General features: G+C 43.6%; 1 protein-coding gene across 4 annotated transcripts in view; it reads right to left on the bottom strand.

Annotated features, from left to right (window-relative positions):
• The window catches only part of RAPGEF5 (Rap guanine nucleotide exchange factor 5), a gene marked incomplete at its 5' end in the record, with an annotated part of 219,135 nt that extends 192,064 nt beyond the window's left edge, over nt 1–27,071 (bottom strand). For all 4 annotated transcript variants that reach the window (XM_081243594.1, XM_081243597.1, XM_081243595.1 and 1 more), the window contains one exon: nt 26,841–27,071. In XM_081243594.1, the coding sequence (XP_081099720.1) occupies nt 26,841–27,071 (231 nt within the window). The remainder of the gene's footprint in view (nt 1–26,840) is intronic.
• Nucleotides 27,072–27,506: the final 435 nt, after the last annotated feature.

Raw genomic sequence — 27,506 nt, 5'->3', positions numbered from 1 at the left:
TTTTTTTTTGGTACGCGGGCCTCTCACCGCTGCGGCCTCTCCCGCCGCGGAGCACAGGCTCCGGACGCACAGGCCCAGCGGCCACGGCTCACGGGCCCAGCCGCTCCACGGCACGCGGGATCCTCCCGGACCAGGGCACGAACCCATATCCCCTGCATCAGCAGGCGGACTCTCAACCACTGCGCCACCAGGGAAGCCCCACGAACTCCTTTTAAATTAGGAATTTCCAATCTATACCGTAATGCAGACTAGCAAATCCAGGAACACATGTTGTTTCAAACATCTGAATCTTGCACATAATATTCTCTGTGCCTGGAACGCCTTTCTCCTCATACATTTAAGAAGTAAGTTTCCGTACAGTTTATGTCAAAATGTATTCATATGCTCAAATCCCCACTCCCTGCCCCATGAGAATTTCTCTCTTAGTTACTTCAAAGCACTTTAGATTCCAGTTACATATTTATATTAGGTTTTCCTAATTCATTATAAGAATCTTAAAGATAGGGTCTATATTCCACTCATATTTATAAATGTCCACGGTGTGTAAGATGATTCACTGCATACAATTAATCCTCATTAAATGTTTGTAATGGAAAAAAAAATCCAGCTCTTAATACCTTAATTCTTTTTACCTTTTGGAGTTTACAGCTCCTTCCTCTGTGCATTGCACCTTATTCTCCTGGGAAGCAGCCTTGCCTGGCGGTTAAGAGCAGAGCTCTAAATGTGCATTGCTTAGATTCGAAACCTCTCTGTACCACTTAAAAGTCAGGCATCTGTAGACAAATTAACTTCTTTGTACCTCTGTTTCCATCTCTTTAAATGGGAGAAATGAAATCTGCTCATAAGGTTCTTGTCAGGGTTACATGACTTAAAATAGTGGTTCTCAAATCGCTTGCATCAGAATCACCTGGAGGGCTTATTAAACCAGATTGCCGGGCCCCATCCTAGAAGTTTTGCGTGCCTTAGGTCTGGGGTGAGGCTGTGAATCTGTTTCTAATAGGTTCTCAGAGGATGCTGATGCTCATGGACTACACTTTGAGAACCACTGACTTAAAATATTAAAGGGCTTACAAAGGTGCTCACTGTATCATACGTGCTCAGTAGGCGTTCGCTCCGTTTTTTTTCTTTTCCAGCCGAGCTGCATGGCATGCGAGATGTTAGTTCCCCGACCAGGGATCGAACCTGTGCCCCCTGCAGTGGAAGCACAGAGTCTTAACGACGGGGTCGCTAGGGAAGTACCAGTAAGCATTCACTGTTGTTTGGGGGCACTCAGCAAACCTGACTGTTATTATGTACATGAATGTGGGTCTCCCTTCCTACACTGTAAGCTTCTCTGGGGACAAGGGTGTATCTTTTTCATCCACATCCCTAGGACATTGCAGAGTACCTGTGACAAAGCAAGGCTGGAGCAGCTCTGACAGAATTCTCTGCCTCTCACCCAAGGTTCCTCCTGCTCAGAAGAGAAAGAAAATTCGTCTATGGGGCACATGCCCAGGATTCTCACAGCAAGCACCTTTTGGACATTGGCTATTTCACTCATCCACGTGACCCATGGAGGGGAGGTCCTGTTTCTCATACTCAGGAGTCTGGAGGAGCTACCTCAGAACCGATCAGCTTTTATCAGGTTCTTGGGACCATGGTCCCTTCCCAAACGGGTGCAGAATTTCCACAGGCTTCTGTCAATGAGAACAACCTGCCACCACCACTGTTCACCTACGAATCGACTGTACCTAGAGTTTTAAAGAAATGTCTGATCTGGACACTGCCAAGCGGAAATCCTGTGATTCACTTTCAACTTACCCTGTCTCCTGGTTACTACTACTTATCTCCCTTAGCATTCCCAAACCTTTCAGTTAAGAATTCATTTTAGAACTTGACAGGATCAACATTAACCATGGCAGTTTACAATATCACATACACAACTTATAAAATTCATGACACGAGCAATGATACCAGGGTGATGACACAGATCCTCAATTGGCAATTTGGCAAACAATCCTAACAGCGGTGCTGCGATCCCACGTGTGGACTTTCAGCATCACAAAAGGTCATTTTTCTAACTCGCCGGAAGTCATTTAAAGGAGCCGGCACTCCACTGCTGCCTATGTCGTGCAATCCCCGTTTGAAACATCATCCTCTTTTTGGAGGTAAGAATACAGGCATCACACCTTGCCGCTTGCTGCAAGAAGCAGGCCTGTGCCTTCCTCCTCTTCTGGCTCTGATCACACACAAAACCGCGAGCTCTGTCGGCCTTCACTTACTTCCCAAGCCCTCAGTGAGCTGGCCCTGGAGTCCTACAGACTCGTGAGACTTTCTTTAACCTGGGTCACACGTCCTCCTTCCTCTCGTGAACTTTTTCTTTTTCTTTTTTTTTTTTTTTTTGCGGTACGTGGGCCTCTCACTGCTGTGGCCTCTCCCGTTGCGGAGCACAGGCTCCGGACGCGCAGGCTCAGCGGCCATGGCTCACGGGCCCAGCCGCTCCGCGGCACGTGGGATCTGCCTGGACCGGGGCACGAACCCGCGTCCCCTGCATCGGCAGGCGGACTCTCAACCACTGCGCCACCAGGGAAGCCCTCGTGAACTTTTCTTTAAGCCTGAAACTCACGCGCCAGTCTCCACTTCCTTGTACTCTAACAGCCACGATGGAACCACAACTTCATTCACATCTTGTACGCATTTCCTTCAGTATTTCCAGCAACCACACCCCAACTGTCACTTCTCTTCGTTTGCTGACATCAGAGGCCCCCACGGGCCGGGTTCAACACAGGGTCACTTTCTCCCCAGGCTCCCTCTCTGTAACGGGCAATGAGCCTTGTGCTGCGTTGGTGCCGACAAGTTTCTTGCCCTGACTGTACGCTTACTCTTTCTGTTCCTTGACACTGATTTAGATCTCCTTCTCCCCCCACTGAATCCCCTTCGTTCTGTCTTCCTACCAAATTATTTCTTCCCATCTGTCTAGGCATCCTTTTTCTTCTCTAACAAGTCATCATAGAGTCTTTCTTCAAACGGTGGCTCTCCTCCCCGACAACTTTCTACTCCAGCACAAAGGTCGCAACAGTCCCAGCAAAGAGAAACGGTGATCCCTTCAGCCAGAACGAGACCTAGAGCACATACCCCGCAGGTCACCCAGCAGTGTTCAGAAGTCCTGGAGATCAAGGGGATCTCTAGTTCTCTGGTTTCACTCTGGAAATCCTCCTTTCACCATAAGAGGCATCAGCAACTTTCAATCAGTTCTCCCAGCCCATGAGGGAGCCTTCTGGAACGCTACTAAAACCACCTGGCCAGTATTAATCTTCCTCGGGCCCCATCTCAGCGGCTAGTAATCAACAGTTAACTACCTCCTTTCTCCAAGTGCAGTCTGTTTGGCAGCAGCGCAGCATCACCTGAGCATTTCCGGGAAATGCAGACTCTGAGGTGCCACCTTAGACGCACTCAATCAGGAGGGGAAGCTTAACAAGATCCCCAGGTGAATCACACCACTGTAAAGTTTGAAAAGCATTCATCCACACTACCTAGATATTAAATCCCGCTTCTGCTACAAGTGTTTTTACATCAAGATATCAAAAGAGGTCGTTCTAGAAAAGGATTATCTGAGGCAAAATGAGTTTTGAAGATGTTGCTTACTTTATTCTCCCTCATTAAAACTGAAAAATGCCCCTAAGTCAATTAAAGACGTTAAAGAATTCCTGCAGTGAATAAACCCGTTTAATCCAACATTTCTTGAACATGTTGGCCAAGGAATTTTAACTTATCTATTTTTTTAAATATCTGCTACCATCTCAAAGCATATTTATTGGTATTAACAGAAAAGAGTTAATTGAAAAGCCTGTCCCAGAAGTCTAAGCACCTCCGTTCGACAATTACAAAGTACCACACTGACTTCTCCAAAGCTCTCCTGCTGGCCTGTTTACCAATGACTCTTAAGTACGCCTATTGATCAAGTTGAAATGTGATGTTGCCGCCTACCTTCTTGCTTGGGGAGGTCAAGCAGAGAGCAGCCTTGGCCCCAAAGGCGGGACATTATAAAGCCAAGACAAACCAGAGAAAGAGGCCAAACACCAGAGCTACCTAGCCCTCCGATTAAAGCAGCCTGTACTGTCGTCCCAAACTTTCTAGGAGGAAGACATTCAGACGCCGATTTACATGCGTTCTGCTGCATAAAATCCAAAAGCAACTCCAAGTTTTTTGTGTTCATCCGTCCTCCTGAAGCATAATTACTGTAAGAGGTACTTCATAAGGAGTTCCATTTTTAGAACTTCCCCAATTTTTAGTTTTAATCAAAAAAAAATTTTTAACTTCATTTTAAACACCTACAACCGCACTCTTTCTCCTTATCTGCATGAAACTAGGTAACAAACTTAATATCTTCTCTAACTTGACTCAGCTGAGCTAGAGTCAATCACAACCCTAATTTTTTAAGAAGCCCCATTCAAAGTATGTTAACATTGATCATCTGCTTTTAGACGAGAGACCTAAGGTTAATAAAGTGCCCTACATTCCATAAGTAGGTGACTGCGGAATTAACTGACACAACCTATATGAATGACAGAGGAGGAGACACTTTGTTAGGGTATTTTTTACCACCAGAAAGGGTTTTACAGTCCCGGGTTTTCTAAAAACACTACTGCTGTTACTCTGCCACCGGCACTCCCCTCCATCCCCTCCTCCGAGCGAGTCCAGGCACCTGATGAAATGTTATGCAGCCACTACAAATATTTTAAAGAACTTGTAATATATGTAAGTATCTCGGTGAAAAGTCAAAAAATAATAATAATAAATAGTAAGTAAAACTGAAGAGACAGTATAAGGTCAACGACGCTGAAAAAACAAATAGAAAAGAATATACCAAAATGCTAATAGTAATGGTCTTTGTGTGATTGGCTACTGGTAGATTTGCTTGTTTCTATCTTTTCAAACTTCCAATCTTCCTACATTACATATATTCCTTTTATAACCAGAAACAAAAGATAAAACCCCCATGTATACCATATTCTCCACCTACAACCCTCTAACGGAAAGGCAAGGTTACACAGACGCAAATGGTGACTCTATGTGTACAGGATTAAGAACATGTCTACAGTCAGAAAGAAATCCAAACTTACATTAGCTCTAATATATTTATGGGTTTGGGAGGGGGAGATAAATCTCTAGGTAAAGAGCCAAGAAGATACGACAGGTTATAAAGAGACTGCTAGGAAAGATGTTTTCATTCCCCCTTTCTTCTCCACGGAGTCCATTTCACACCCTCCCTGCCTGCCCTATAAAGAGACATGGGCCTGGACAAGATCCATGGAGAGATAAAGGGTGACAGAAGACAATGAAAAGTGGGGAAACTGAAAACATACAGCAAGAAGAGATGGGGCATCCTTCCATTTCTAAATCACCCTTGGTGGGTAAAGGATATAGACTGGGTTCTGCCCAAATTCCAATTCTAATAACATCAGTGCTCAGTCAGTGTCTGTTTTGTGGCCAATTTGCTGAAGTGTTAGGATCACTTTCCCATGCCATTAACCTCTGAATACTCAAGAGCTAGCAACATCTAAAGAAAACAATTCAGGAAGGAAATACCCCAAAGTCAAATACCAATAGTTTGGGCATTCCCAATGTTTGAATTTAATTGTCTGTACACAGCCTGGTTAGATACCAGCTTCCAGGGGAAGAATGTAGACACACAACAGATTATGATGTGATACCTACACTTAAGACATGATATGAAGCCACGTGGTCAATGTAGTTTCCAGTAAATTCTAACTCCCTCCTCTGTCCCAGAGAACAGGTACTGCATTCACTACCCTCAGATATGCAAACTGCACATCAATTTTTTAATGAATTGTGATCCTCGTGTTTAGGACACTGGCTTCATTAGAGCCATCAGCAAGAATGTAAGTTTTGGTCCAGGCCTCTTGGTCTTCATTGTCCATCACATCCGTTTTTGAGTCCTGAGCGACAACTCTCCAGTTCAATACAAAAAAAAAATGTCGGTACTCAGACTTCAACATGCAGATTGGGATGAAATCCTCAAACTGTAAGAGAAAAAGGAGTTCTAAAAAGCCTTTAAAGTACAGAAACAACAACTTTTCCACACAGACCTTTCACTGAAGGTAAGAGTAAATCACCAAGAGAGTTGTTTGTTTGTTTGTTTTTAACATCTTTATTGGAGTATAATTGCTTTACAATGGTGTGTTAGTTTCTGCTGTATAACAAGGTGAATCAGCTGTATGTATACATATATCCCCATATCCCCTCCCTCTTGCGTCTCCCTCCCACCCTCCCTATCCCACCCCTCTAGGTTGTCATAAAGCACCGAGCTGATCTCCCTGTGCTATGCAGCTGTCCCACTAGCTATGTGTTTTACATCTGGTCGTGTACATATGTCAGTGCTACTCTCTCACGTCGTCCCAGCTTACCCTTCTCCCTCCCCTTGTCAAGTCCGTTAAGAGAGTTGTTTTTAAAGCAGTTACTAAGCTAGAATGAAAACTCTTTTAAAACTCATTTATGGATCACATATAAAACTGAATTAGACCAAAATTTTTGCAAAAGAATGCAAGAATGAAACCTTTTCATATTTCCTAAGTTATGCCCCTCTCCAGGGTATGAGTCCTGCAGATGCAAGCATTTCTACACCATTTTGAGTCTGCAGTTATGCGTGTCCCTTGAAATAAAATGCCAAGACTCCTTCAAAAATAGTTATAAGAGAAACTGAGTCGACCAAGAACTTTCAAGAAAGAAGGAGTACGTTCACAGAGGGGACAGCAGTGAGCAAGTAACCAAGGATTTCCTTCTATTTGTATTACATATTTCAGAAGCATGAATTAGAAGACACTGGTTGAGTTAATGGAAAAACTTAGAATACTAAAATATTGTTAAAATCCTAGAGTAAAAGCATACCTATAATAAAGCTTTTATACTGTTCTGGCTTTAAACCCACATATGATTCTGGAGATTGGATGCATAGCAATGTGAGTGAGCTTAACACTATTGAATGTATACTTAAAAATGGTTACGATGGTAAATTTCATGTTACATGTATTTTACCACAATAATTTTTTTTGCGGTACACGGGCCTCTCACTGTTGTGGCCTCTCCCATTGCGGAGCACAGGCTCCGGACGCGCAGGCTCAGCGGCCATGGCTCACGGGCCCAGCCGCTCTGGGGCATGTGGGATCTTCCCAGACCGGGGCACGAACCCGTGTCCCCTGCATCGGCAGGCGGACTCTCAACCACTGCGCCACCAGGGAAGCCCTGGTCATATTTCTGACAGTTATATTCCTTTCAACATAAGGAACTTATTTTGAGTTCTTGCTAATTTTAAGCTCCCCATGAAAACAGAGAGGAAATCACTAAATCCTGGCATCCTGACCTTCCCCAATTCTCAGACCTCTCACTCCAACACCTCCATCTCACACCAGACCCTCGGCCCCTGTCACCTGGACAACCTCCTCCCAAGGAGTTTTGCTGCCTTCAACCTCTCCTTTCCCCATTCTGCACCCCACTCACCTAGACTAAACTTTAAGAAATGTTTTTGTCAACTGATGGTGACTGCAACCTTAACTGTTAGATCCCGTCCACATACAGTCTCAACATTATTCTGTCCCCCAAACCCATATATGTACTGCATGGAGTGGTTCTCAAATGTCAGTGTGAGGCACAATAAGAATAAAAACAATGTAGTACTTTCCTATAGAACTATGAAGAGCAGTTCTTTATTAGGGGGTGTGTTCTGAAATCTGAAGTCACATATTAGTTCTCACTTTTAAAAAAAAATTTACTAGGGTAGGGGCTTCCCTGGTGGCACAGTGGTTGAGAGTCCGCCTGCCGATGCAGGGGACACAGGTTCGTGCCCCGGTCCGGGAAGATCCCACATGCCGCAGAGCGGCTGGGCCCGTGAGCCATGGCCGCTGAGCCTGCGCGTCCGGAGCCTGTGCTCTGCAACGGGAGAGGCCACGGCAGTGAGAGGCCCGCGTACCGCAAAAAAAAAAAAAAAAAAAAAATTTACTAGGGCATTAAATACAAAGTCTGGCAACCTCTACAGCACACAGGTTTTCCAATGACACTTTCCATTGCTGGTAACAAGGTTAGCACAAAGACAAACTCAAGATCCTTCATCACCTTCCCTCAATGTACAGATCCAACCCTTTCACCCTACGCCTGCCCCAGCCAGGCCCATCCCTCAGTGTCCCTCCTCCATGCCATGCTCACTTCTGCCCTGACCGAGTCTACTGTCTTCCCTGCATGGTATAGTAAGTTAAGTCCTGCTCTCAAATACTACCTCCTCCCAGTAGTTCTCTTCCATCCTGCTAATCAAGCCCAATCTCCTTCCTCCTCATAGTATATATTGTCTAAACCAATTATTCTTAAATGGGCCATCGTGACATCCTTAACTTAGTTGCTATTTGCCACAAGAGCTTTATTATTAGTGAGAGAAATACTGAGGTTTCATTTTTTTAAATCAAAGCAGATTGGTTTTTTAAAACAATATACAGAATAGATCGGTGGAATTCTTATGGGAGAAACAATCTACCATTTGTTGACCGAGGATGCAACATAACCCTGGGATGGTCAAGCACGTGAGCACCATGACCATGCTTCCCGTGTCTCATGACAGAGGGAAAAGCTGAGAGCCACTGGAATGGATCAAGCAGCACTGGGCAAGAGGTTTTCCATGAAAGTTCATGACATACAGAGACAAATCTTAAGTCTTGGCATGTCATACTCAAAAAGAACAAACTTCCTCTTTTATACCTATATGCACTAGGCACTCCAATACATGCTAAATTTAATTAATTACTACAAGAAGAAGTTTCTCCACCAGACTATGAGCTCCTTAAGTGGTCCCCAATCTAGCTCCCTTAGGGAATGGTAGCTGGTATGCTATAATATTTATTGAATTAAAAAGTGGTGAAGTTTTATGGAAGGAAATAAATGTAAGTATACAACTTCATGTACAGTTTAGAAGAAGTCTAACGGAAGAAAATATCCCCCATGTGTTCAAGCATTATTAAGAACCTACTATGCTCCAGGCACTGGTCTAATTTACAACCACGTATGAAACAGACAATAATCCTTGCCCTTGGGTAGCTTACATACTAGTGGGGAAAGACTGAGCATAAACAAAATAAATAAGTTAATTATCAATTATTTATTAGAAGGTGGAATAGGAATAGGACACGGGAAGGAGGTAAATGTTACAATCTTAAATAGGGTGCCCAGTGCGCCTCATCAAGAGAATGGCCTTTGTGCAAAGACTTGAAGTAGGTGAGCGGGTATCTGGAGAAAGAAGTTTTCAGATAAAGAAAACAACAGGTGCAAAGGCCCTGAGGTGGGAGAATGCCCAGCATGATGGACGACCAGCAACAAGGCCACTGGGGCTACAGCAGTGAAAGAGGGTAAGAATGTGGCTTTATTAGATCAGAGGACAAGACTGTCTTCTTTTGTCTATAAAGCAAATTCTTTGCACTGTTAACACACCACTCACATTTATATCTAATGTAAAATATGTCAGAATCTCTGGGCAAATCAAAGTACCGTATGTACAACCTTTGCTGCCTAATAACTAACCTTGATTGTTAGTTTACACCTGCTTTGTTCTTTTCCTACTGTAACAGCAAGTTTAATTTTTGAGATCAGAGAACTGTCAGGAACATAACTGCTCAGGAGGAGTAGCGTTTGCAAGTCTTCACTAGAAGGATACTGTGTGTCACATCTCATGGGAACTGGTAGATCTGCTCTCTTGCTTTCATTTCTTTCTTGAGGTCTTAAAGAAGAGATAAGCCTATTTCTTAGAGCTGTATCCCAAATGATTAGTTTAACTGTGATGCAGCACATAAGATAAGACCAGACACCCCCCTTACCAAGGTAACATAGACCTAAACCTGGCAAACAGACAAAGCCCGGCCCTTATGTCACCTCCACTTAAAGTCTTCCTCTCGTCTCCAGCCCAGGGAGGTAGATGTTCCCACTTTGTGCTTCTAGGTGCTTTTTGTTCTATCTTAGTCATTATCGTGCTATGTATTTTGCAATTCGTACAGCTTTGTAAGATTATATTGTAACACTACAAACATGTTTACCTCCCCAGCTGGACCTACAAGACTGGTATTATGCCTTTATTCATTTCTGACTTCTCAGCTTCTGCAGCCTGAGGGAGACATTCCTAATATCTGTGGTCCCTTTTCTCCTTCAGAGCTCCTGGGAAGAGGACACTTCCCTGATGCCTGGCTATGTGTGAGGTCATGTGACTTGCTCTGGCCAATGAGATGAGAGCAAAAGTCCCTTCAGACAGGTGCATTTAAATGCCCTTGTGAAATTCTCCATTCTTTCTTCACATTTCACAGTCATCGTGGAAGGTGATGACACAGAAATGCATGATGGAAGCAGAGCCACCACATGGAGGACAGCCGCCCTGGCAAGCACCCAGACACAAAATGGTCTTTCTGTGAATAAGAAATAAACTTTTGCTGTGTTAAGCCACAAAGATTTTGGGGTACAGCAAAACCTAGGCTATCCTGACAAATCAGATGGTAGGTGCCTTATACAAATTTTTAGAAGGAAGAAAAGATACCAGGAAATGCAAAAGTGAGGATGACTCACTGGACAAACAGTCTGGGATGTAAAGGGTAGGTGCTACATTATTAAGAAGCTGCCTGCAGCAAAAGAATGATTAACAAAATCATTAATCCACTTTACTTTGTGTTCTGTTTAGCCTTGTACTCCCACAGCTAATTGCTTAAATGAAGGTTCTACATTTATTACGGTCATTAAGAAATGAAACTGATTTTGAATTTCACAATCTTAGTTCTCACCAGAGGAATACCCTTTTGAACACATCCTTTGACCAGGACAGAAGTCTCTATTTAAAGGAGGTAGTTTTGAAAATGTCATGTTAATCAGAAATCAGTGTTTGTAAACTCTGCATCCCCCAATGGAGACCAGTTAGACAGTGGTTATTCGAGCTCTTGCAGAAGTTCCTCTTGTCTTGGGAAATTAAGGAAGGGAGGGGGAGAGGGTGATATAAGTGCTGTAAGAGCTTAAATCATCTTAAAAAAAAAAATTAAGGGAGGTTGGATAAGGCCTTCCCTGAGAGTCTTAATAATCTTTAACATGAAAAAGTGGGCTTGAATCACCCAAACTTCTAAAAAGAGCATGTAGCATCCCCTTCCATATCAAACAGCCTTCAGCTGAAGCCAGGTAAATGGTAAAAGGATGAAGAAATAGGAGGGCTGTGCAGGGAAACAAGGAGAGCAAACAATAGGATGAGCTGATTCAGAGAAGACGTGCTGGGAAAACAGTCCACAAGGAAAGCCTTAGGGAACAAAGCTTGGGGGCGGAGGTGGAGAGAAAAACAAGAAGGGTAGAGCCAAAGGAAACCAAACCCACAATGAAGATGGATACCTCATTCCAAGGGAAGTGAGTAAGGAGATGAGTCCTCAAAACACCAGGACAAAGGCTCCCAGAGATTTCTCAGAGCCTCACCAGAGACGGAGATACTAAGAAGAGAAGGGATCCTTCGCCAGGTAGGGAGATGGGGAGGTCTTCCACTCTAGGAGGTGGAAACAAGGTAGATCAGCAAGAACCGTCCTCATCCCAGGGTCTGAGGCTGGAAAAGAAGCCTACGATGGGGGCCCAGCCATGCCCCCTCCTCTACACTGAGCTCCTCTTTGTTCCCTGGACAGGATACAAACTCTCTCGGGATCATCTGAGCTAGAACCCCTCCTTACTCCCTCTGGTCAGTTTGCACTAACAGGTGATGCTCATACATCACCGCTTCAAGGCAGCCTCCATCTAGCAAGGCACCATCCCCTTCCTGGTACACTTAGGATCCTCTCCTCTGTGGCTTGTCTTCTCTGGGTGCCCAGCCACCAAGTCCTACTGGATAAATGACCAGAAAGGAGGGAAAATTCAGCAAAAACAAAGGGCTCATATGCCTTAAATCTGTGCCACGGTTACACAAGGTGATTCATGATTTGTCTCAATTGTATGAGGTCACACCCCCCAACTCCCTCACATAGCCATGTTTTCTGACACATAAATATATGAAAACCCAGAAAGAGGGAAAAAATTCCAGAATTCATTCTTCCTCATAGAGAGTTTTTCTTCTTCCTAAAGAATTGTAACAACAGAAAATTTGAGATCAAGGGCCTGTTTTGTCTTTAAACATTTCATTTATTAAGACAAAGTATTAAGATAACCTCACTATCCCCCCCCCAAAAAAAATCTCTAAAAGCTGTGAAATAGTTTCAACCTGGGCATAACATTTCAATATAAAAAAATTGATAAACACACAGAATTGGGACGAGTTTGTGCTGTGGTCCTGCTTCATGGTGAGGTTACTGTAGATGATGATGTGGCTGAGTGCCAAAACCATGAAAAGTGTTTTTCACCTTACTGACACGCCCATCGCTGGAACCCATGGGCAAAGGAACCGAAGGTGTAATTATTCTATTCAACTATCTGTTACTTTGTGAATGTAGTTCTGGCAGGCATTTCAGAACATGTTCAGTATACTGTGACCAAATTTAGCCAGATCAAAGTACCACAAAAAGACCTTATAACTCCTGTGTACAGACTAACAATGCTAAGGGTGTCTGAGAAAAGGGCAGGGGCTGGAAAACAAAAATCAAAAAACCTGTCCGGCAATTGTAGAAGAGGAATGCAAATTCTTCATATAAAAGCTTCTCTGACTCTGAACCCTAGCCATCCAAGTTTACGCTCAGGAATGATGCAGGAATGGATTGAACTCGGGTCACATTTTGGCGCAGTTATAGGTTCTCACCAGAAACCTCCCAGGACCTTCTGAGGTTAACCCAGCATCAGTTTAGAGGCCAGTCCCCTTCCCTGCACTCCTCACCTCTACCCCCCACCTAAACTTCAGGGGCTGCGCCAATCACTGCCCATGCCCACTCCATTCACAAGGCTCTTCTCACCCAAGGCTACACCTTCTACTGTCACTCTTCCCAGCACTGCTCTTCCTTAGGCTCCTGTATCAATCAAGGGTCCTCTCAAAAGAGAACCTATCAAAGTATGTGTGGGCAAGGTTCCGAGACCCAGCAGCAGAGGCTACAGAACACAGGGGCTAGTAATGACAAGGCTTTAACAGCCATAGGCAGGGGGGACTAGGGGAAGACACAGCTTTACTGGAGGCTGGAGAGAGCCGAAGTGATGGAGGAGAGACTGGCCTGTTGTAGGTAGTAACAGATGGTCCCAGTCACTGCCAGTGCCACACTGGAAGAGGGAGGAAGCAGAAGGGGCAGACACCCACCCCTGACCCCTCTCCTCCCCGGCCTTCCACTGACTGAACGCAAACCAAAGCCACATGGCGCGAGCCCTAGTGATGAACATCCAGAGGGCAGACTCCAAGGTATAGACCAGAACCCAAAAGAGAGGGCAGGGGGTTGACAAACAGAACTAATTCACTCAGCTGCCGTGGACCCTTTATGTTTCAAACGCTCATTGCTTTTTGAACTGCCACTCACTTTGTGGAAACCAATAAGGGGGAGTTTCCAATATTATTAATTCAATCAAGTTCTTATAGTCACAGACTGCCATCTTGGCTTGTCCTTCCATCATGGAGGCGGCAAACAGAAAACCAGGTAGACTCCTAGCCTCAGTCATTTTCTGATGTTGAAGGGGACACCAAACTTTTAAGGCCCTTTAGACCAGTGCGAGTCCATGACCCAGCAGCATTAGCATCACCTGGAACTTGACAGAAATGCAGATTCTTGGGCCCCATCCATGACCTATGAAATCAAAGTCTCTAAGGCCGGGGCCCAAGAATCTGTGTTTTAACAAGCTCTCAGGGATCCTCAGGTATGTGTATGCTACAGTTTGAGAAGTCCTCCTTTAGACCCCATTTTTGACAGCTTTAGGGAGAAGAGACCATAGATATCCTATCAGAGACCCTTCCAGCCTAAGGAGCCCTTGACTCTTAACTTCCTCGCTGTGACCTTTAGCAAGATACCAATGTCTGAGCCTCTTACTTAATTGCTATCACCATAACCAATAAGACCTATTTCCGCTTTTCAAAGGGCTTTATCCTGAAATCCCTCAGATTTGTCATTTCAGGCAATGATGGTGAGGACAGCAAGGACAAGAGCGGCGACCCACACTAAGGCTTCTCAACACAACCAGCTCTGTCTGAAAAGTGCTGTGCATGTTAATTTACTTCCACTCCCACCCTGTGAGGTGGGCACTACCTTTGCTTCACAGCCGGTGAGGTTGGGCCCTATGTAGAAGCTCAGTAACCTGTTCTGTCTATATGCGAAAGGAATACCTACTCCAGAGCGATGAAAACAGTAAAATAAGACTGTGAAAGCCCTTTGCAAATGTAAAGTCTTACATAAATGACAGCAGAGTGAACAGCCAACTACTGACGAACTGAAATGTGCTGAGTTGTTTTAAGCTCTAACTTCATGAGACAGTCAAAGTAGATTAGAATATGACTAGGAGGCTTCTTTTTTTTCTTTCTTTCTTTTTTTTTTTAAAGAAGTTATGTGCCAAGAAGAGTAGGCAATTTCAGTGTTTCAATGGGTGCTATTTGAAGATTTTTCATAAATTTTAAACAGTAGAGGAAAACAAATATTGATGCTCATTTAAGGCTAAGAAATAGCTTTCACTGATGACAAGAAATAGCCAAAAACCCTCTTATCTAAAAGATAAAACCTCCTGGTAATAAGCTCTCCCCAGACACAAAGGACTGCTGTCAGAAGCTCTCTTCCGACAACTCTCCCAGAATTCTGTTTACGGCCAAACAAATGATTTAATCTTCTAGAAACAGATTCATAGGTATGTCCTTTTTATTCTTTTGGTATGACAGATTCTCAATTTAATCAGAATCTTCCTGTTCCTTCAAATGCTCTTTCTACTAAAGCATTATCTTCCTCCTCTTCAACTCAAGAGATGAGGTGAATATTAAAGACCCATCCTCCCCTCTGTCTAAGATACACCCCAAAGTGTTCTGGGGGTTGAGGTGGCGTCTCAATGGAGAGAGACCACTGCTCCGACCTTGGTTGGGCAGACAAGGGCCAAGAAATGAAAACTGGTCCCCTCTCCCACATCAATTCCATCATGATAGAATACTGGTATTCCATTTTAGAGACGGAGACCCAAAAACGTTATTTGACTTATTCATACAGTTGTTAAATGACAAACACACAGAAAAATGTCCTCTCTCCTATACCAAAGCCAAATTCTATTTTCATGGATTGAAATAGGCATCAAACTTCCCCTAATATCTAAAAGGTAACGTCACACATCTTCTTTTTTGTTTTCCCCTACAAAAGAAGATTTCAAACCTATATATAAATTCACAGCACAATATAATGGAGTGAACCATTTGTAGTGTTTGTTCATTATGGCCAACATTTAGAGTGTTAGACCAAACAGAAGTGATAAGCCGTTCACTCCCCTCAATAGTAACAGGCGAGAGCAAAACAAATTTACAGTCAGCACCAAAGGCAAAAGTGTTGGGCAATCATAAGTACATGTACACCTCCTAACAGCTGCAGGTAAATGATTTGACAAGGTCAAATTCGACTGAACTGAACAGCAAAACCACCAATGGGGCTAGAGCATAAGTTGCCAGACAAGTTAGAAAAAAATACAGGAATACTACGAGCTAGGTTGCAGAAGCCCTGGTTTTCCGGACTCTTTAACTTTAGAAAGGTATGTTTTGCCTTTATTAGAAATCCTGAATTATGTTTTTTCTACAGATAACACAAATGGTGCAAAATGCAAAGAAAAGCATTTTACGAGGGAGAAGCCAATGCCTCATGAACAAAGCAGATAAAACATAAAAAAGATTAACTGAGTCACAAAAGATCAGATCTGCCAACTCCCCACATAATGTACAGTGACTCAAAGGCCAAGTCTAAATCTACTGGCATTTGGGTATACTCAAGGTTCTTAGTTTAAAAAAAAAATGGAATTTATAGGTATGGGAAGTTTAACTTTTAAATTGTACTTTAAAAAAAATCTGGGGCTTCCCTGGTGGCGCAGTGGTTGGGAGTCCGCCTGCCGGTGCAGGGGACACGGGTTCGTGCCCCGGTCCGGGAAGATCCCACATGCCGCGGAGCGGCTGGGCCCGTGAGCCATGGCCGCTGAGCCTACGCCTCCAGAGCCTGTGCTCCACAATGGGAGAGGCCACAACAGTGAGAGGCCCGCGTACCGCAAAAAAAAAAAAAATCTGGAGGGAACCAATAATAAACTTTCTATGTATAAATAATTTCACCTTCAACACTACTTTAAGGATATTCATGCTTTTTGTAGGAAAAAATTTAAATGTATTTTCCTCTGTCATTTAAGTCATTACATAACCAATTATCAGCGCTCAGATAAATTGTTAATATACTTTTCATTCAATTTTTCACACTTCACAAATAGGGGTTTTGTTTGTATGCACCATTCTATTTTATTTATTTTTTAACAGGAGAAAATCAAACAAAAGTTTAATAACATGGGGCTTCCCTGGTGGCGCAGTGGTTGAGAATCTGCCTGCTAATGCAGGGGACACGGGTTCAAGCCCTGGTCTGGGAGGATCCCACATGCCGTGGAGCAGCTGGGCCCGTGAGCCACAACTACTGAGCCTGCGCGCCTGGAGCCTGTGCTCCTCAACAAGAGAGGGCACGATAGTGAGAGGCCCGCGTACCGCGATGAAGAGTGGCCCCCGCTTGCCACAACTAGAGAAAGCCCTCGCACAGAAACAAAGACCCAACACAGCAAAAGTAAAATAAATTAATTAAAAGTTTAATAACATGTATACATGGGAGAGGCCCAGAAGTGAGTGATTTGTATGCACCATTTTAAAGCTGTGATTTAATTTGATATTTCTACAGATAAACTATTCAGCTACATTTAAAAACTAAAACATGGCTTACTATAGTTGTTTTATTCTAAGACACCAAAATTTTAAGGTACACTATCAATTTAATAATAGTTTTACAAGGAAAAAAGTAATATCCCATTAAATGACCACATCAATTTAACACACATCCCTATTTCAAAAGTATTAAAATGAAAAAGAGAGAGAGACTGTAATCAAGGAAATACATTCTTTTATTTGGAGAGAGGATACAGCAGAACAGGTAGACCTTGCAACGTGGAGCCAGATTTCCTGGGTTCAAATCTTGCATCCTCTACTTATTAGGTGAACTCAGGCAACCTACCTAGCCTCTCTGTACCTCATTTTCCACTTCAGACAAGAAGAAGACAATGAGAGTACCTGCCACACAAGGCTGTTATGAGGGTTCAATCGGTTAATGTTCTTAAAGTACCTCAAATGACCGGGACATGATAAATGTTATATAAGAATCTGTTAAATAATAATAGTTATCACCATCAACGCCACCACCTCCCAGGGCTCACTGAAGCTTTTGCTACATTTAGAGGTGAGCAATTTCCAATTCAACAAGCCAATAAAATGCTTTAACTCGGGAAAATATTTACTGAACGAGCACTTCATACTATGCCAGATTTTTAGAGGAAGATAAAAAGTAAAATAATTATAGAGTCATGGTGCTGCTTCTAGAAGAAGGGCCTTTTAACTAGGGGTGTGTGGTGACCCAGGCTTCAGAACATCCACAAGCGCTCTGAAATGAGATATAAAATTATGTCTGCACGTGCATTTTTCTAGGGTGCTATCCCAGATTCCTGAAAAGGCATGGGTTCAGGAAAAAAAAAAAAAAGTTAAGAACCATTTGCTTCAGGTAATCACACATTAAAAGGTAAATATCCCAAAGCTTAACTTTATTAAAAGATACTTGTGTATTCTCAAAAACTTGATTCAATTATAAATGGGTTCATTTACTTTGACAGGTATGCACACTTCCCCCTTCCTAATCTGAAGTTTCTTAATTATCAAACAAGTCACCTTCAGAAATGTAACTCCTGGGTTACCAGAAACTCATTCTACCTCCTCTGCCGGTCTTCCTGAAAAGGAACCTACTTGCTTTATAGATCTCCAAGCCCATCTGTAATACGGAGCTAGTCTGCTTCCAAACCACGTGAGCAATGGCTTCCAGAATGAGTCATCCCAAACCTTCATGTTTCTTGTACAATGGCTGATATTGCTGGGAGATGACGGACAGCTGCTGCTCAAGCCATCACCAAATCTTGTGAGTAATTAAAGATTGATCCTGGAAGCCATTACTAAAGACATGGGAAAGAAAATAAGCTGTGTTTTGCACTAAACTTGAAATGTCTGGGGCACCCATTGTTTCATATAAGTACCATGCACTAACCTATTGTGCCACTGGAGCTCCTTGGGGCACCCATTGTTTCAATACACCACGTTATAATTATTGTCAATGTCTTAGACAACATGGTTTTGGGGAAAGGCCACAGATTTTGGAATCAGACGGTCCTGGGCTCCATTCTACCTATACTATTCCTAGCTGGGTGATCATGGAAGGCTACTTAACCTCTCTGGACTGTAGTTTCCTCACAGGTGCAAATACCTCCTCCCTTTAGGGGACTATTGAAGTTTCAATCTGATAAAAGACATGCCAGAATCCACAGTGGTGTCTGTGGATTTTCCCTTTTCCATACCCATTTATGAATGATACATCATAATAATAATTAGCCATGGAAAAAAGTCATTGATTTTAACTATTCCAACTTCCCATAGAATCTAATAACCTCTCACAAATTACTCCTAGGTAACATATTCATTACTGGAAAGATCAGTATTCCTAACCAGGGCTGTTATGAAATACTGAGGCAAAAAAATGACAAGTACTCCAAGTCATCCCCAATGAATTTTCTCCCACCTTTCCATCTATTTTTAGCTTCACAAGTTACCAATTACTGCCAAGTCAATTTAAGAAACAGTGCAAGTGTGAAACTCAGACTATTTGGTTATGGTACCAGTATTTAGACACTATCTGAAATATTCACTATATGTGAGGACGTCGCGTTTTCTTAAAACTTGGAAACTGACATTGCATATGAAAGCAAAATTTTTTGTGCCTAGATTTCCATAAATATGTCTCTGAAAGTCCATTTGCCTAGAATAAGCATCCAGCTGGGGAAGGAAAATTTAAGCTCCAATGTGTCCAAAACGTCCCATACACTGTCTCTCAGAAAAACCTGATCCACAGTGTATCTCATTACAGAGGAAGAAACTGAGGCTTAGAGAGCTCAGAGAATAACATGCAAGGATACATGCAGAGAATAACATGCAAGTGATAGCCCTGTGACTCAAACCCAGTTTCTGAAGCTGTGGCCCAAGCTCTTTTCCTCTGATCTAATTATTCAACCAAAGCCTGTGTGAGGGGGTCGGAGGGGAGAGAAAGAAAGTCAATATGGCATTAACTTGCCCTTGAGGTCCTTTGCTAGAATTACAAAAAATTAAGATAGAATAAATGAATCTGTAATTTCTTTTCCTTCTTCCCAAATATTTTTAGAGGTGACATTCACGGAGTTTTACTTTATTTATAGACACGGTCAACATAGTGCTATGATACCAAAGTTCGAGCTGGTAGGAAGTCAATGTTTCTCAAATAAAACCAACATGTGCCCTCATAACTGACCTGACTCACCTTTCCTGAAAGATGCACACCTCCCTTAATGGCCTTCATCTTCTGACAGGCTACCATAAGCAGATTAAGAAAAGTAAGCAGGATGAATTCACAAGCTTTTTGGATTGATCAAGGTGGGCCTGGGTGCTTTTGCTTAGGACACACTGAATGCACCTTTTTTTTTTTTTTTTTTTGCGGTACGCGGGCCTCTCACTGTTGTGGCCTCTCCCGTTGCGGAGCACAGGCTCCGGACGCGCAGGCTCAGCGGCCATGGCTCACGGGCCCAGCCGCTCCGCGGCACGTGGGATATTCCCAGACCGGGGCACAAACCCATGTCCCCTGCATCGGCAGGCAGACTCTCAACCACTGCGCCACCAGGGAAGCCCTGAATGCATCTTTTAATCTTAGTAAATATTAGTTACCGTACACCTATAACCACAGTAGTTCCCTCCCCCCAGCCCTCAGTTCCCCTACCCCAATCCCAGTAGGTGGATCACAAGCCTCTTTGTGCTCCAATGAAAGAAAAGTTAACGTGTGGCATCATCAACACCATGAACTGACCACTCTCAGAGTGGAAGGTCATAGGGGCAGGTACAATAAAGCTATGGGCATTCAGAATAAGACCCTTTGCCCTCAGTGCATTTGAGAGAGTCAAGTCAGAGCATGGACTATGGAACCAGACGGGCTGGATTCAAACCTCCCTTCCCCTACACACTCAGTGATCTTGGGCAAGTTACCTCTGGGTTTCAGTTTCCTCATCTGTAGAATACAAATAATAGCATTGAACACACAAGCTTGTAGTGAGGGTTAAAGTTTATATAAGAACATGCAAGGCACATAACTAAGAGCTATGAAGGGTTAGCCATTGATTTTAATTTAAATACAAGGAACAAATTACATGCTTTGCCTATGAGAAGTGTGTATAAAATGACTATAAATTGGCCATACTGGTATAATTTGGAGCAGAATGTGCTTCTCAATTAACAGTCTCATTTCCAGCAGAGGAGGGTGTTAAGTCACACCTAAAACATTCCAGCTCGGACATAGGAAATGGGCAGCTCTGTTCTTCTTTGAGAGGGAGTCATGGAGTAGAGATTGTAATAAATGAAAAAGTGAGAACTTCCAGTTTCTCAAGTCTGAGGAGCACTTGTCATGTCATCGGGACCCTGCCTGAGTGAAGCGTGGCTAAAGGGAAGAGGTCGGGGAGAGAAGACTAATCCAAAGACTGAGCATCACTGGAGGACTTCGGTGAACAGTCGAACTGGCACAACTAGTGAATCATTCTAGCTGCTGTAAATGAAACAGATTTCAAGGAGATGAAGAAAGTGGTAGAACACTGCAGAAAATATCACAGCAGCCAAAGCCCAAAATAAGCCAGTCCCAGCAGTCTGACAGTATATATAGAAAGAGGGAATGGTAGTTACCAGTTATTTTATTAGAGGGAGAAAATGACAGTCTTAGAAACATCTGATGAGAAGAATTTTAAAAGAGTCAAAAACTTAAGATGAAAGGCTTAAAATAAAGGTTAAAAAATGCAACCACTAAGAGAGGAAAAAGTTGGGGGAAACAAATGGTTTTCAGTAAAAAGAATCAGTACTCCTTGGAAAATGGCTGATTTGGGGTCTGGAGCAGGAAATGGACAAGATAAGCTTAGAATACCTTGTGCTGGAAAGCAAGAAAGGTATTAGAGATTACTAGGGCCTTGTAAAAGGTATACAGGAGATAAGTATAAACTGAGCATCAACAAGAATACTGACTTCAATGGATTGAAACAAAGACATTAAGATCCACAAGATCTTACTGATACTTGAAAAAGAAAAACTCATTGATTATCATGGGAGGTTGTTAGGGCACTAAATCATAACTCAGAAAATTGATAAAAGGAAAAAAACTAAGCTTTTTCCCTGTCTTTCCTACACGATCTGATTTTTAGGAGACCTAAGTAATTCACGAGGGTAAATTCTTTATAGACAGAATCCCAACTGATAAATGCAACAGGAATGATAGACTTAGATCGTCATCATTTTGCAACCTTTAATGAAATGGATCTAGGTTACAATCATCAATGACTGATGCTACAATCATTAGGTGAAAGGTACAAGGGTAAGCTGACTGTACCTGAACCCACTAATCACTCTTGATATCTCAAAGAGAGAAACATCCGGACATCACATGTCTTGTGATGTGATGCAACACTTTTACACAGTAACACCTACCAAGGATGCTCGCCTTTAAGTCTGAATCTAATCAAGCCTCTACATCTCACTGCCAGATTATAGGAAACATTGAAAATAAAGGTACAAATTAGACACCACCACAAGGAAGAAGTCAGCCCAGAAGCGCGACATACTACCTGACAAATGACCGGCTATAATTATCAAATCAAAGGCATGAAAAAAGAAGGGGGTGGTTGTTATAAAATAAAATAGATTTCAACCTAACAACCAAATGCAATGTGTAGACCTTGTTTAATTCCTGACTGCAACAAATCATAAGTGAAAAGACATCTTTGAGAAAAATTAAATATGGGAATTACATTAAGTAATTTTGTTAATATTTTTAGGTTTGAGAAAGGCATACAATTTTTATGTTTTTTTTTCTTTTTTTCCTAAGGAAAAAAGCCCTTATCAGAGATGTAAACTGAAACACTTATGAATGAGATGACATAATATTTAGGATTTTGCTTTAAAATATACCAGCCCCGATTAAAAAAAAGTGGGGAAAGGAGAAATAAGTGAAACAAAATTGGCAAAATGTTAATAGCTGCTGAAGGTAAGTAGTGATTATACTATTCTCTCATAATCTCCATAACACAACGTTTAAAAAAAGAAACAATTAAATGGTTTTGGTGGAAATTCAATCTGTGCCTTATCTTACCACTGACTTGTTTAGGAGGTCCTCCCCGAAAGAAAAATCCAGCCATTCCCCACTTAGCCTAAAGCAGTGCAAAGAGTCTGAATCAGTTTGCATTCTGAATTCAATATGATTAGAAGTGACTGAACCAAGGAACCAGGAGTTCTTGTAGTAACAAATGTCAGCTTAATTTTTCCTCATAAGAGACAGATAACAAGGCACCTGGGTTGGGCAACACAACCCACAAAGAGCTTATGAGATGACAGTTGATGTCAGATTGTCAAGACCTGTGGGAGCCCAAGACAGCATGAGCAAGAGTCTCACTTATTCCTAAATCAGGTCTTGGTCAATATAGAAGTTGCAAACTTTCTTACCAACTTGTGTAATGCACAAAGTTACTTGCTTACCAGTAGTAATGAATTTGTGCTAACTTGTCCCTATAATCAGTCAGCTGTAATCTGGAAGTACGGCCCATGAGATACAAAACTAAAGGTCCACAAAAAGATCTAAGCCATGATTTACTTGCACTGGTAACCAAGGGGCTAACCACATGACCCCAGGTGCTTACAAGTCATCCACTGGTTTGGCACATATTTCTCATGTTTTTCTTTTTCCTTCAAACCCTTCTGTTATGGTGTTCCTCCAAAATTCATATGTTGAAGCCATAAGCCTCAAGATGATAGTGTTTGGAGGGGCTTTGGGAGGTACTTAGGGTTAGACTAGGTCATGAGGGTGGTGTCTCCAAGACGGAATTAGCGGCCTTATAAGAAAAGGGAGAGAGATCAAAGAATTAGAACAAAAAATTCTAAAATTTGTATGGAAACACAAAAGACTCCAAGTAGTCAAAGCAGTCTTAAGAAAGAGAACAAAGTTATAGGTACCACATACACCCTGATTTCAAACTATACTACAAAGTTACAGTCATCAAAACAGTATGGTAAAGCACAAAAACAGACACACAGCTCAATAAAACAGAATAGAGAGCCCAAAAATAAACCCACGTTTATACGGTCCATTAATCTATGACAGAGGAGGCAAGAATATACCTGGGAAAACTGGAGAGCTACAGCAAAAGAATCAAACTGGACCACTTTCTCACAACATATACAAAAAGAAACTCAAAACAGATGAAGGACTTAAATGTAAGACCTGAAACCATAAAACTCCTAGAAGAAAACATGGGCAGTACAGTCTGATATCAGTCTTAGCAAAATATATATATATATATATATATATATATATATATATATATATATATATATAGTTTTTTTGGATCTGTCTCCTCAGGCAAAGTAAACAAAAGAAAAAATAAACAAATGGCACTATATCAAACTAAAAGGCTTTTTCACAGTGAAAGAAACCAATCAACAAAATGAAAAGGCACCTTACTGAATGGGAGAAGATATTTGCAAATGATATATCCAACAAGGGGTTAATCCAAAATATATAAAGAATTCATACAACTCAACATCAAAAACAAAAACAAAAATAACCCCATTTAAAAAAGGACCTGAAGAGACATTTTTCCAAAGAGGACACGCAGAGGGCCAACAGGCACATGAAAAGATGCTCAACATCACTAATCATCAGGGAAATGCAATTCAAAACCACAATAAGATATCACTTCACATCTGTCAGAATGACTGTCATCAGAAAGAAAACAAACAACGAGTGTTGGCGAGGATATGAAGAAAAGGGAACTCTCCTGCCCTGTTGGTTAAGGTTATAATCGGCACCGCCAATATGGAAAACAGTATGGAGGTCCCTCAAAAAATTAAAAATAGAACTACCATATGATCCAGCAATTTCACATCTGGATATTTACCCAAAGTAAACAAAAGCATTAATTGGAAAAGGTATATGTGTCCCTACATTCACTGCCGCATTATTTACAATAGCCAAGATATGGAAACAAGCTAAGTGTCCACTGATAGATGAATGGATAAAGAAGATGGCACATATACATATAATGAAAGATTGCTCAGCCATTAAAAAAAAATGAAATTTTGCCATTGTGACAACATGGATGGATCTAGAGGGTAATCTGCAAAGTGAAATAAGTTAGAGAAAGACATACCGTATGAGCTCATATGTGGAATCTAAAAAACAAACAAAATGAAAATAGGCTCAAAGATACTGAGAATAAACAGGTGGTCATGGGTGGTGGGGGGCGGCAAAATAGGTGAACAAGATGAAGAGGTACAAACCTCCAGTTATAAAATAAATAAGCCATGGGGATGTCATATACAGCATAAGGAATATGGTCGATAATACTGCAATAACTTTGTACGGAGTCAGATGGTAACTAGACTTGTGGTGATCATTTTGTTATGTATGCAAACATCAAATCACTATGTAATACACCTGAAACCAACATAATATTGTATGTCAACTATATTTCAATTTAAAAAACAAAAAGTAAAAGGGAAAGAGAGAGAGATCTCTCTCCCTCCATGTGCACCAAGGAATGGTCATGTCAGGACACAGCAAGAAGGTGGTTGTCTACAGGCCAGGAAAAGAGTTCTCACCAGAAACCAAATCTGCTGGCACCTTGATCTTGAACTTCTCAGCCTCCAAAACTGTGAGAAAATAAGTTTCTGTTGTTTAAGCCACCCAGCCTATGGTATTTCGTTATAGCAGCCTGAACAAAGTAATACGGGTACATATTTCACTTATTTTTCTCTTTCTTTCAAACTCTTTCCAACTCCTTTGATGGGAAGGTTCCAAAAACACAAAGGTGGTTCCAGAGCCAAAGGAGGGGAAAATAGTTGAAAATTACGGGCTTCCAATATTGGAAAATCTGACAATCTTCCTCCAATAAAAATACTAGCCATGCACTTATGAAATGTGTTTGGAATGTCCCAAAGAGAAGTCATACAGTATTAGAACTAAAGAAGGGCCAATAAAGTATACATTATTTGAAGTAACTGCATTCAGAATAATTAAGTAAATATGTATCTAAGCAAGGTCCACCACAACATCATCCCAGGCAAGGGAAACACAAGCCTCTATGCAGATGAACACTCCAGATCTACTTATAAAGAAACCCTCAGCAATTCTGCTCACAGATTGCCTGGCTGCCCTCACATCTTCAGTATTCTGTGCCATGAAAAAGTAACTGTCAAGGATAATAGGAACATGATTTGACCTACTTTTCCCTAGACGCCTGCAAGGTCTATAACTCCGGTTCTTGTGTCTATTTAGTTATCACATCTTTGGGACACATTTCCCCACTTTCTTTGCAGGCAATCCTGTACGCCACACGTTAAGGTCATTTGTGGGTAATTCCTAAACTCCCCTGGTCATGGACTTAAAGATGTCCTATTACACTCAGCTAATCCTCAAAACATCCTTCTGAGGTAGATCAGGTACAGTCATCCCCTACGCGGGAAGAAAAATTCTTAGGAAAGGAGGAACACAGCCTAGAAAGGCCGAAGACCTCCATCAATGCAGACCCCTCCCTGACCAAATGAGTCCATACCAAACCCAGTGTTTCTCCCTAACTCTCAAGTTTCCACAAACTTATCTTGCTAGAGCTGAAAATCCCCCAGTAAGATCTTTTAAGGCAGACAACCAAGACTTACTTCTTTTTTAACTTACAGTCCAAAAAATCTACTGTGGTAGCTTCTCGGTCAAGTCTCCTTAAGGATGGCAAAATTTTAAAAGCTCAGTAAAACCCACCAAAAGTGCCCAAGGCCCCGGTGAGCAGGGACACCTGACAAGTCAGCCCCGTGGCCAGAGGCCCCGGCAGGGCCTGCTGGGTGACTTATGAAAGACCCCAGGCCGCCCCGCTTCTCTTAACCACAAAACACGTCTGACCTGCTCGGGCCATTAGATGCCCTTAGAACCCAATGAGGCACCGTCCTCCACCAGGAAATCCTATCGAACACACCAGCAGGAAGTCAGTATTTAAGATTCTGGGGGTGTCGCCGAGTACTAAGTGCTGGTGACTCGGGAACCCGGGAGCTAAAGCTCGCCCCGGAGCTTCCAACTCCGGGGTCTCCCCCTCGTCCGTAGCGTCGGCCAGAGCCAGTGCCGATGCCCAAAGCTTGCAACGAGGCGTCCCAACACCAGCGCACACGTCTCATGCCCCCTGCAAACGGAGATCCCACTCGTGGGGCCTGAGGCTCGCTGCCGGGAAAGGGCTGGCCGACTGTTAGGCACCGGACACCTGCAGCTCCCCCTCTGGGGACAGGCAAACGGCCCTTCTTCCGGCGATGCTCACAGTCCCGCAGCCTGAATCCAGGTGCGCTTGGGTTAAGTCAGGTGCATCTGGGGGAAGGGCAAACCTTCGCTCCCCCGGGGCAACCCCACGACCCCACCGTCCCGGGCCCCTCTTCTGCCCAGTCTCTCACAAGGGGGCCCCTCCCGGAATCTCCCCAACTTCCAGACGCCCCCCTCGGTCGCCGCGAGGGTGGGCGCAGGCTCCACGTGCGCGCCGCCCACGCCCATCCCGGCCGGCAGGACCCGGCCACTCACCCGGCCCCCGGTGGCGCTGCGCTTCCTCCTCAGAGTGAGGCCGCTCCGCAGCAGCGCGGGCAGGTCTCGCAGCCGCGGCCGCGGCGGCAACTGCAGCGGCTCGCGCTCCGGCTCGCGGGCGCTGGGGCTGCGGCGAAAGGCGCCGTCCGCCGCCGCCACCGCCGCCGCCGCGGCCAGGGCCGGACTCTCGCACGGCGGCTGCATCTTGACGGAGCCCACGGCCATCCTCATGCCCTGAAGGCGGCTCGGCTGCGGCTGCGGCTGCGGCGCCGGCTGCCTCTCGTCACCGCGCTGGCCTCCGCGCGCCGTCCAAGCCTTCGCCAGGCAGTGAGAGGGCGCGACTGCGGCTCGAGCGCAGGGCGCGCAGCCCGCCGCTGCCCATTGGCGCGCGCCGCGGCCCCCGCCAGGCTCAGCCCCGCGCACCTCCCCCTCCCCGCCCAGGTGCGCCCGGCCCCGCCCCGCCCCGCCCCGGCCCGCCCCGCCCTCTCCGGCGGCACACCTCCGCCCGCGGACCTGGACCCCGGCAGCCACTCCCCGGACATTGGGCACCGCCTCTTCCACAGGTGCGGGATCCCCAGAATCCAGCACCAAACCCACTCTACTGCCTGGCCCATCCCCCAACTCCCTTTAGTCTGAAAAGTCCCGCTTCACCCCCTTTTCCTCTCT

This window comes from Mesoplodon bidens (genome assembly GCF_964165515.1).
Source record: "Mesoplodon bidens genome assembly, chromosome: 9".
Lineage (NCBI taxonomy): Eukaryota > Metazoa > Chordata > Mammalia > Artiodactyla > Ziphiidae > Mesoplodon > Mesoplodon bidens.
Note: the sequence above shows the minus strand (reverse complement) of the source record. Positions and strands in the feature narration are given on the sequence as shown.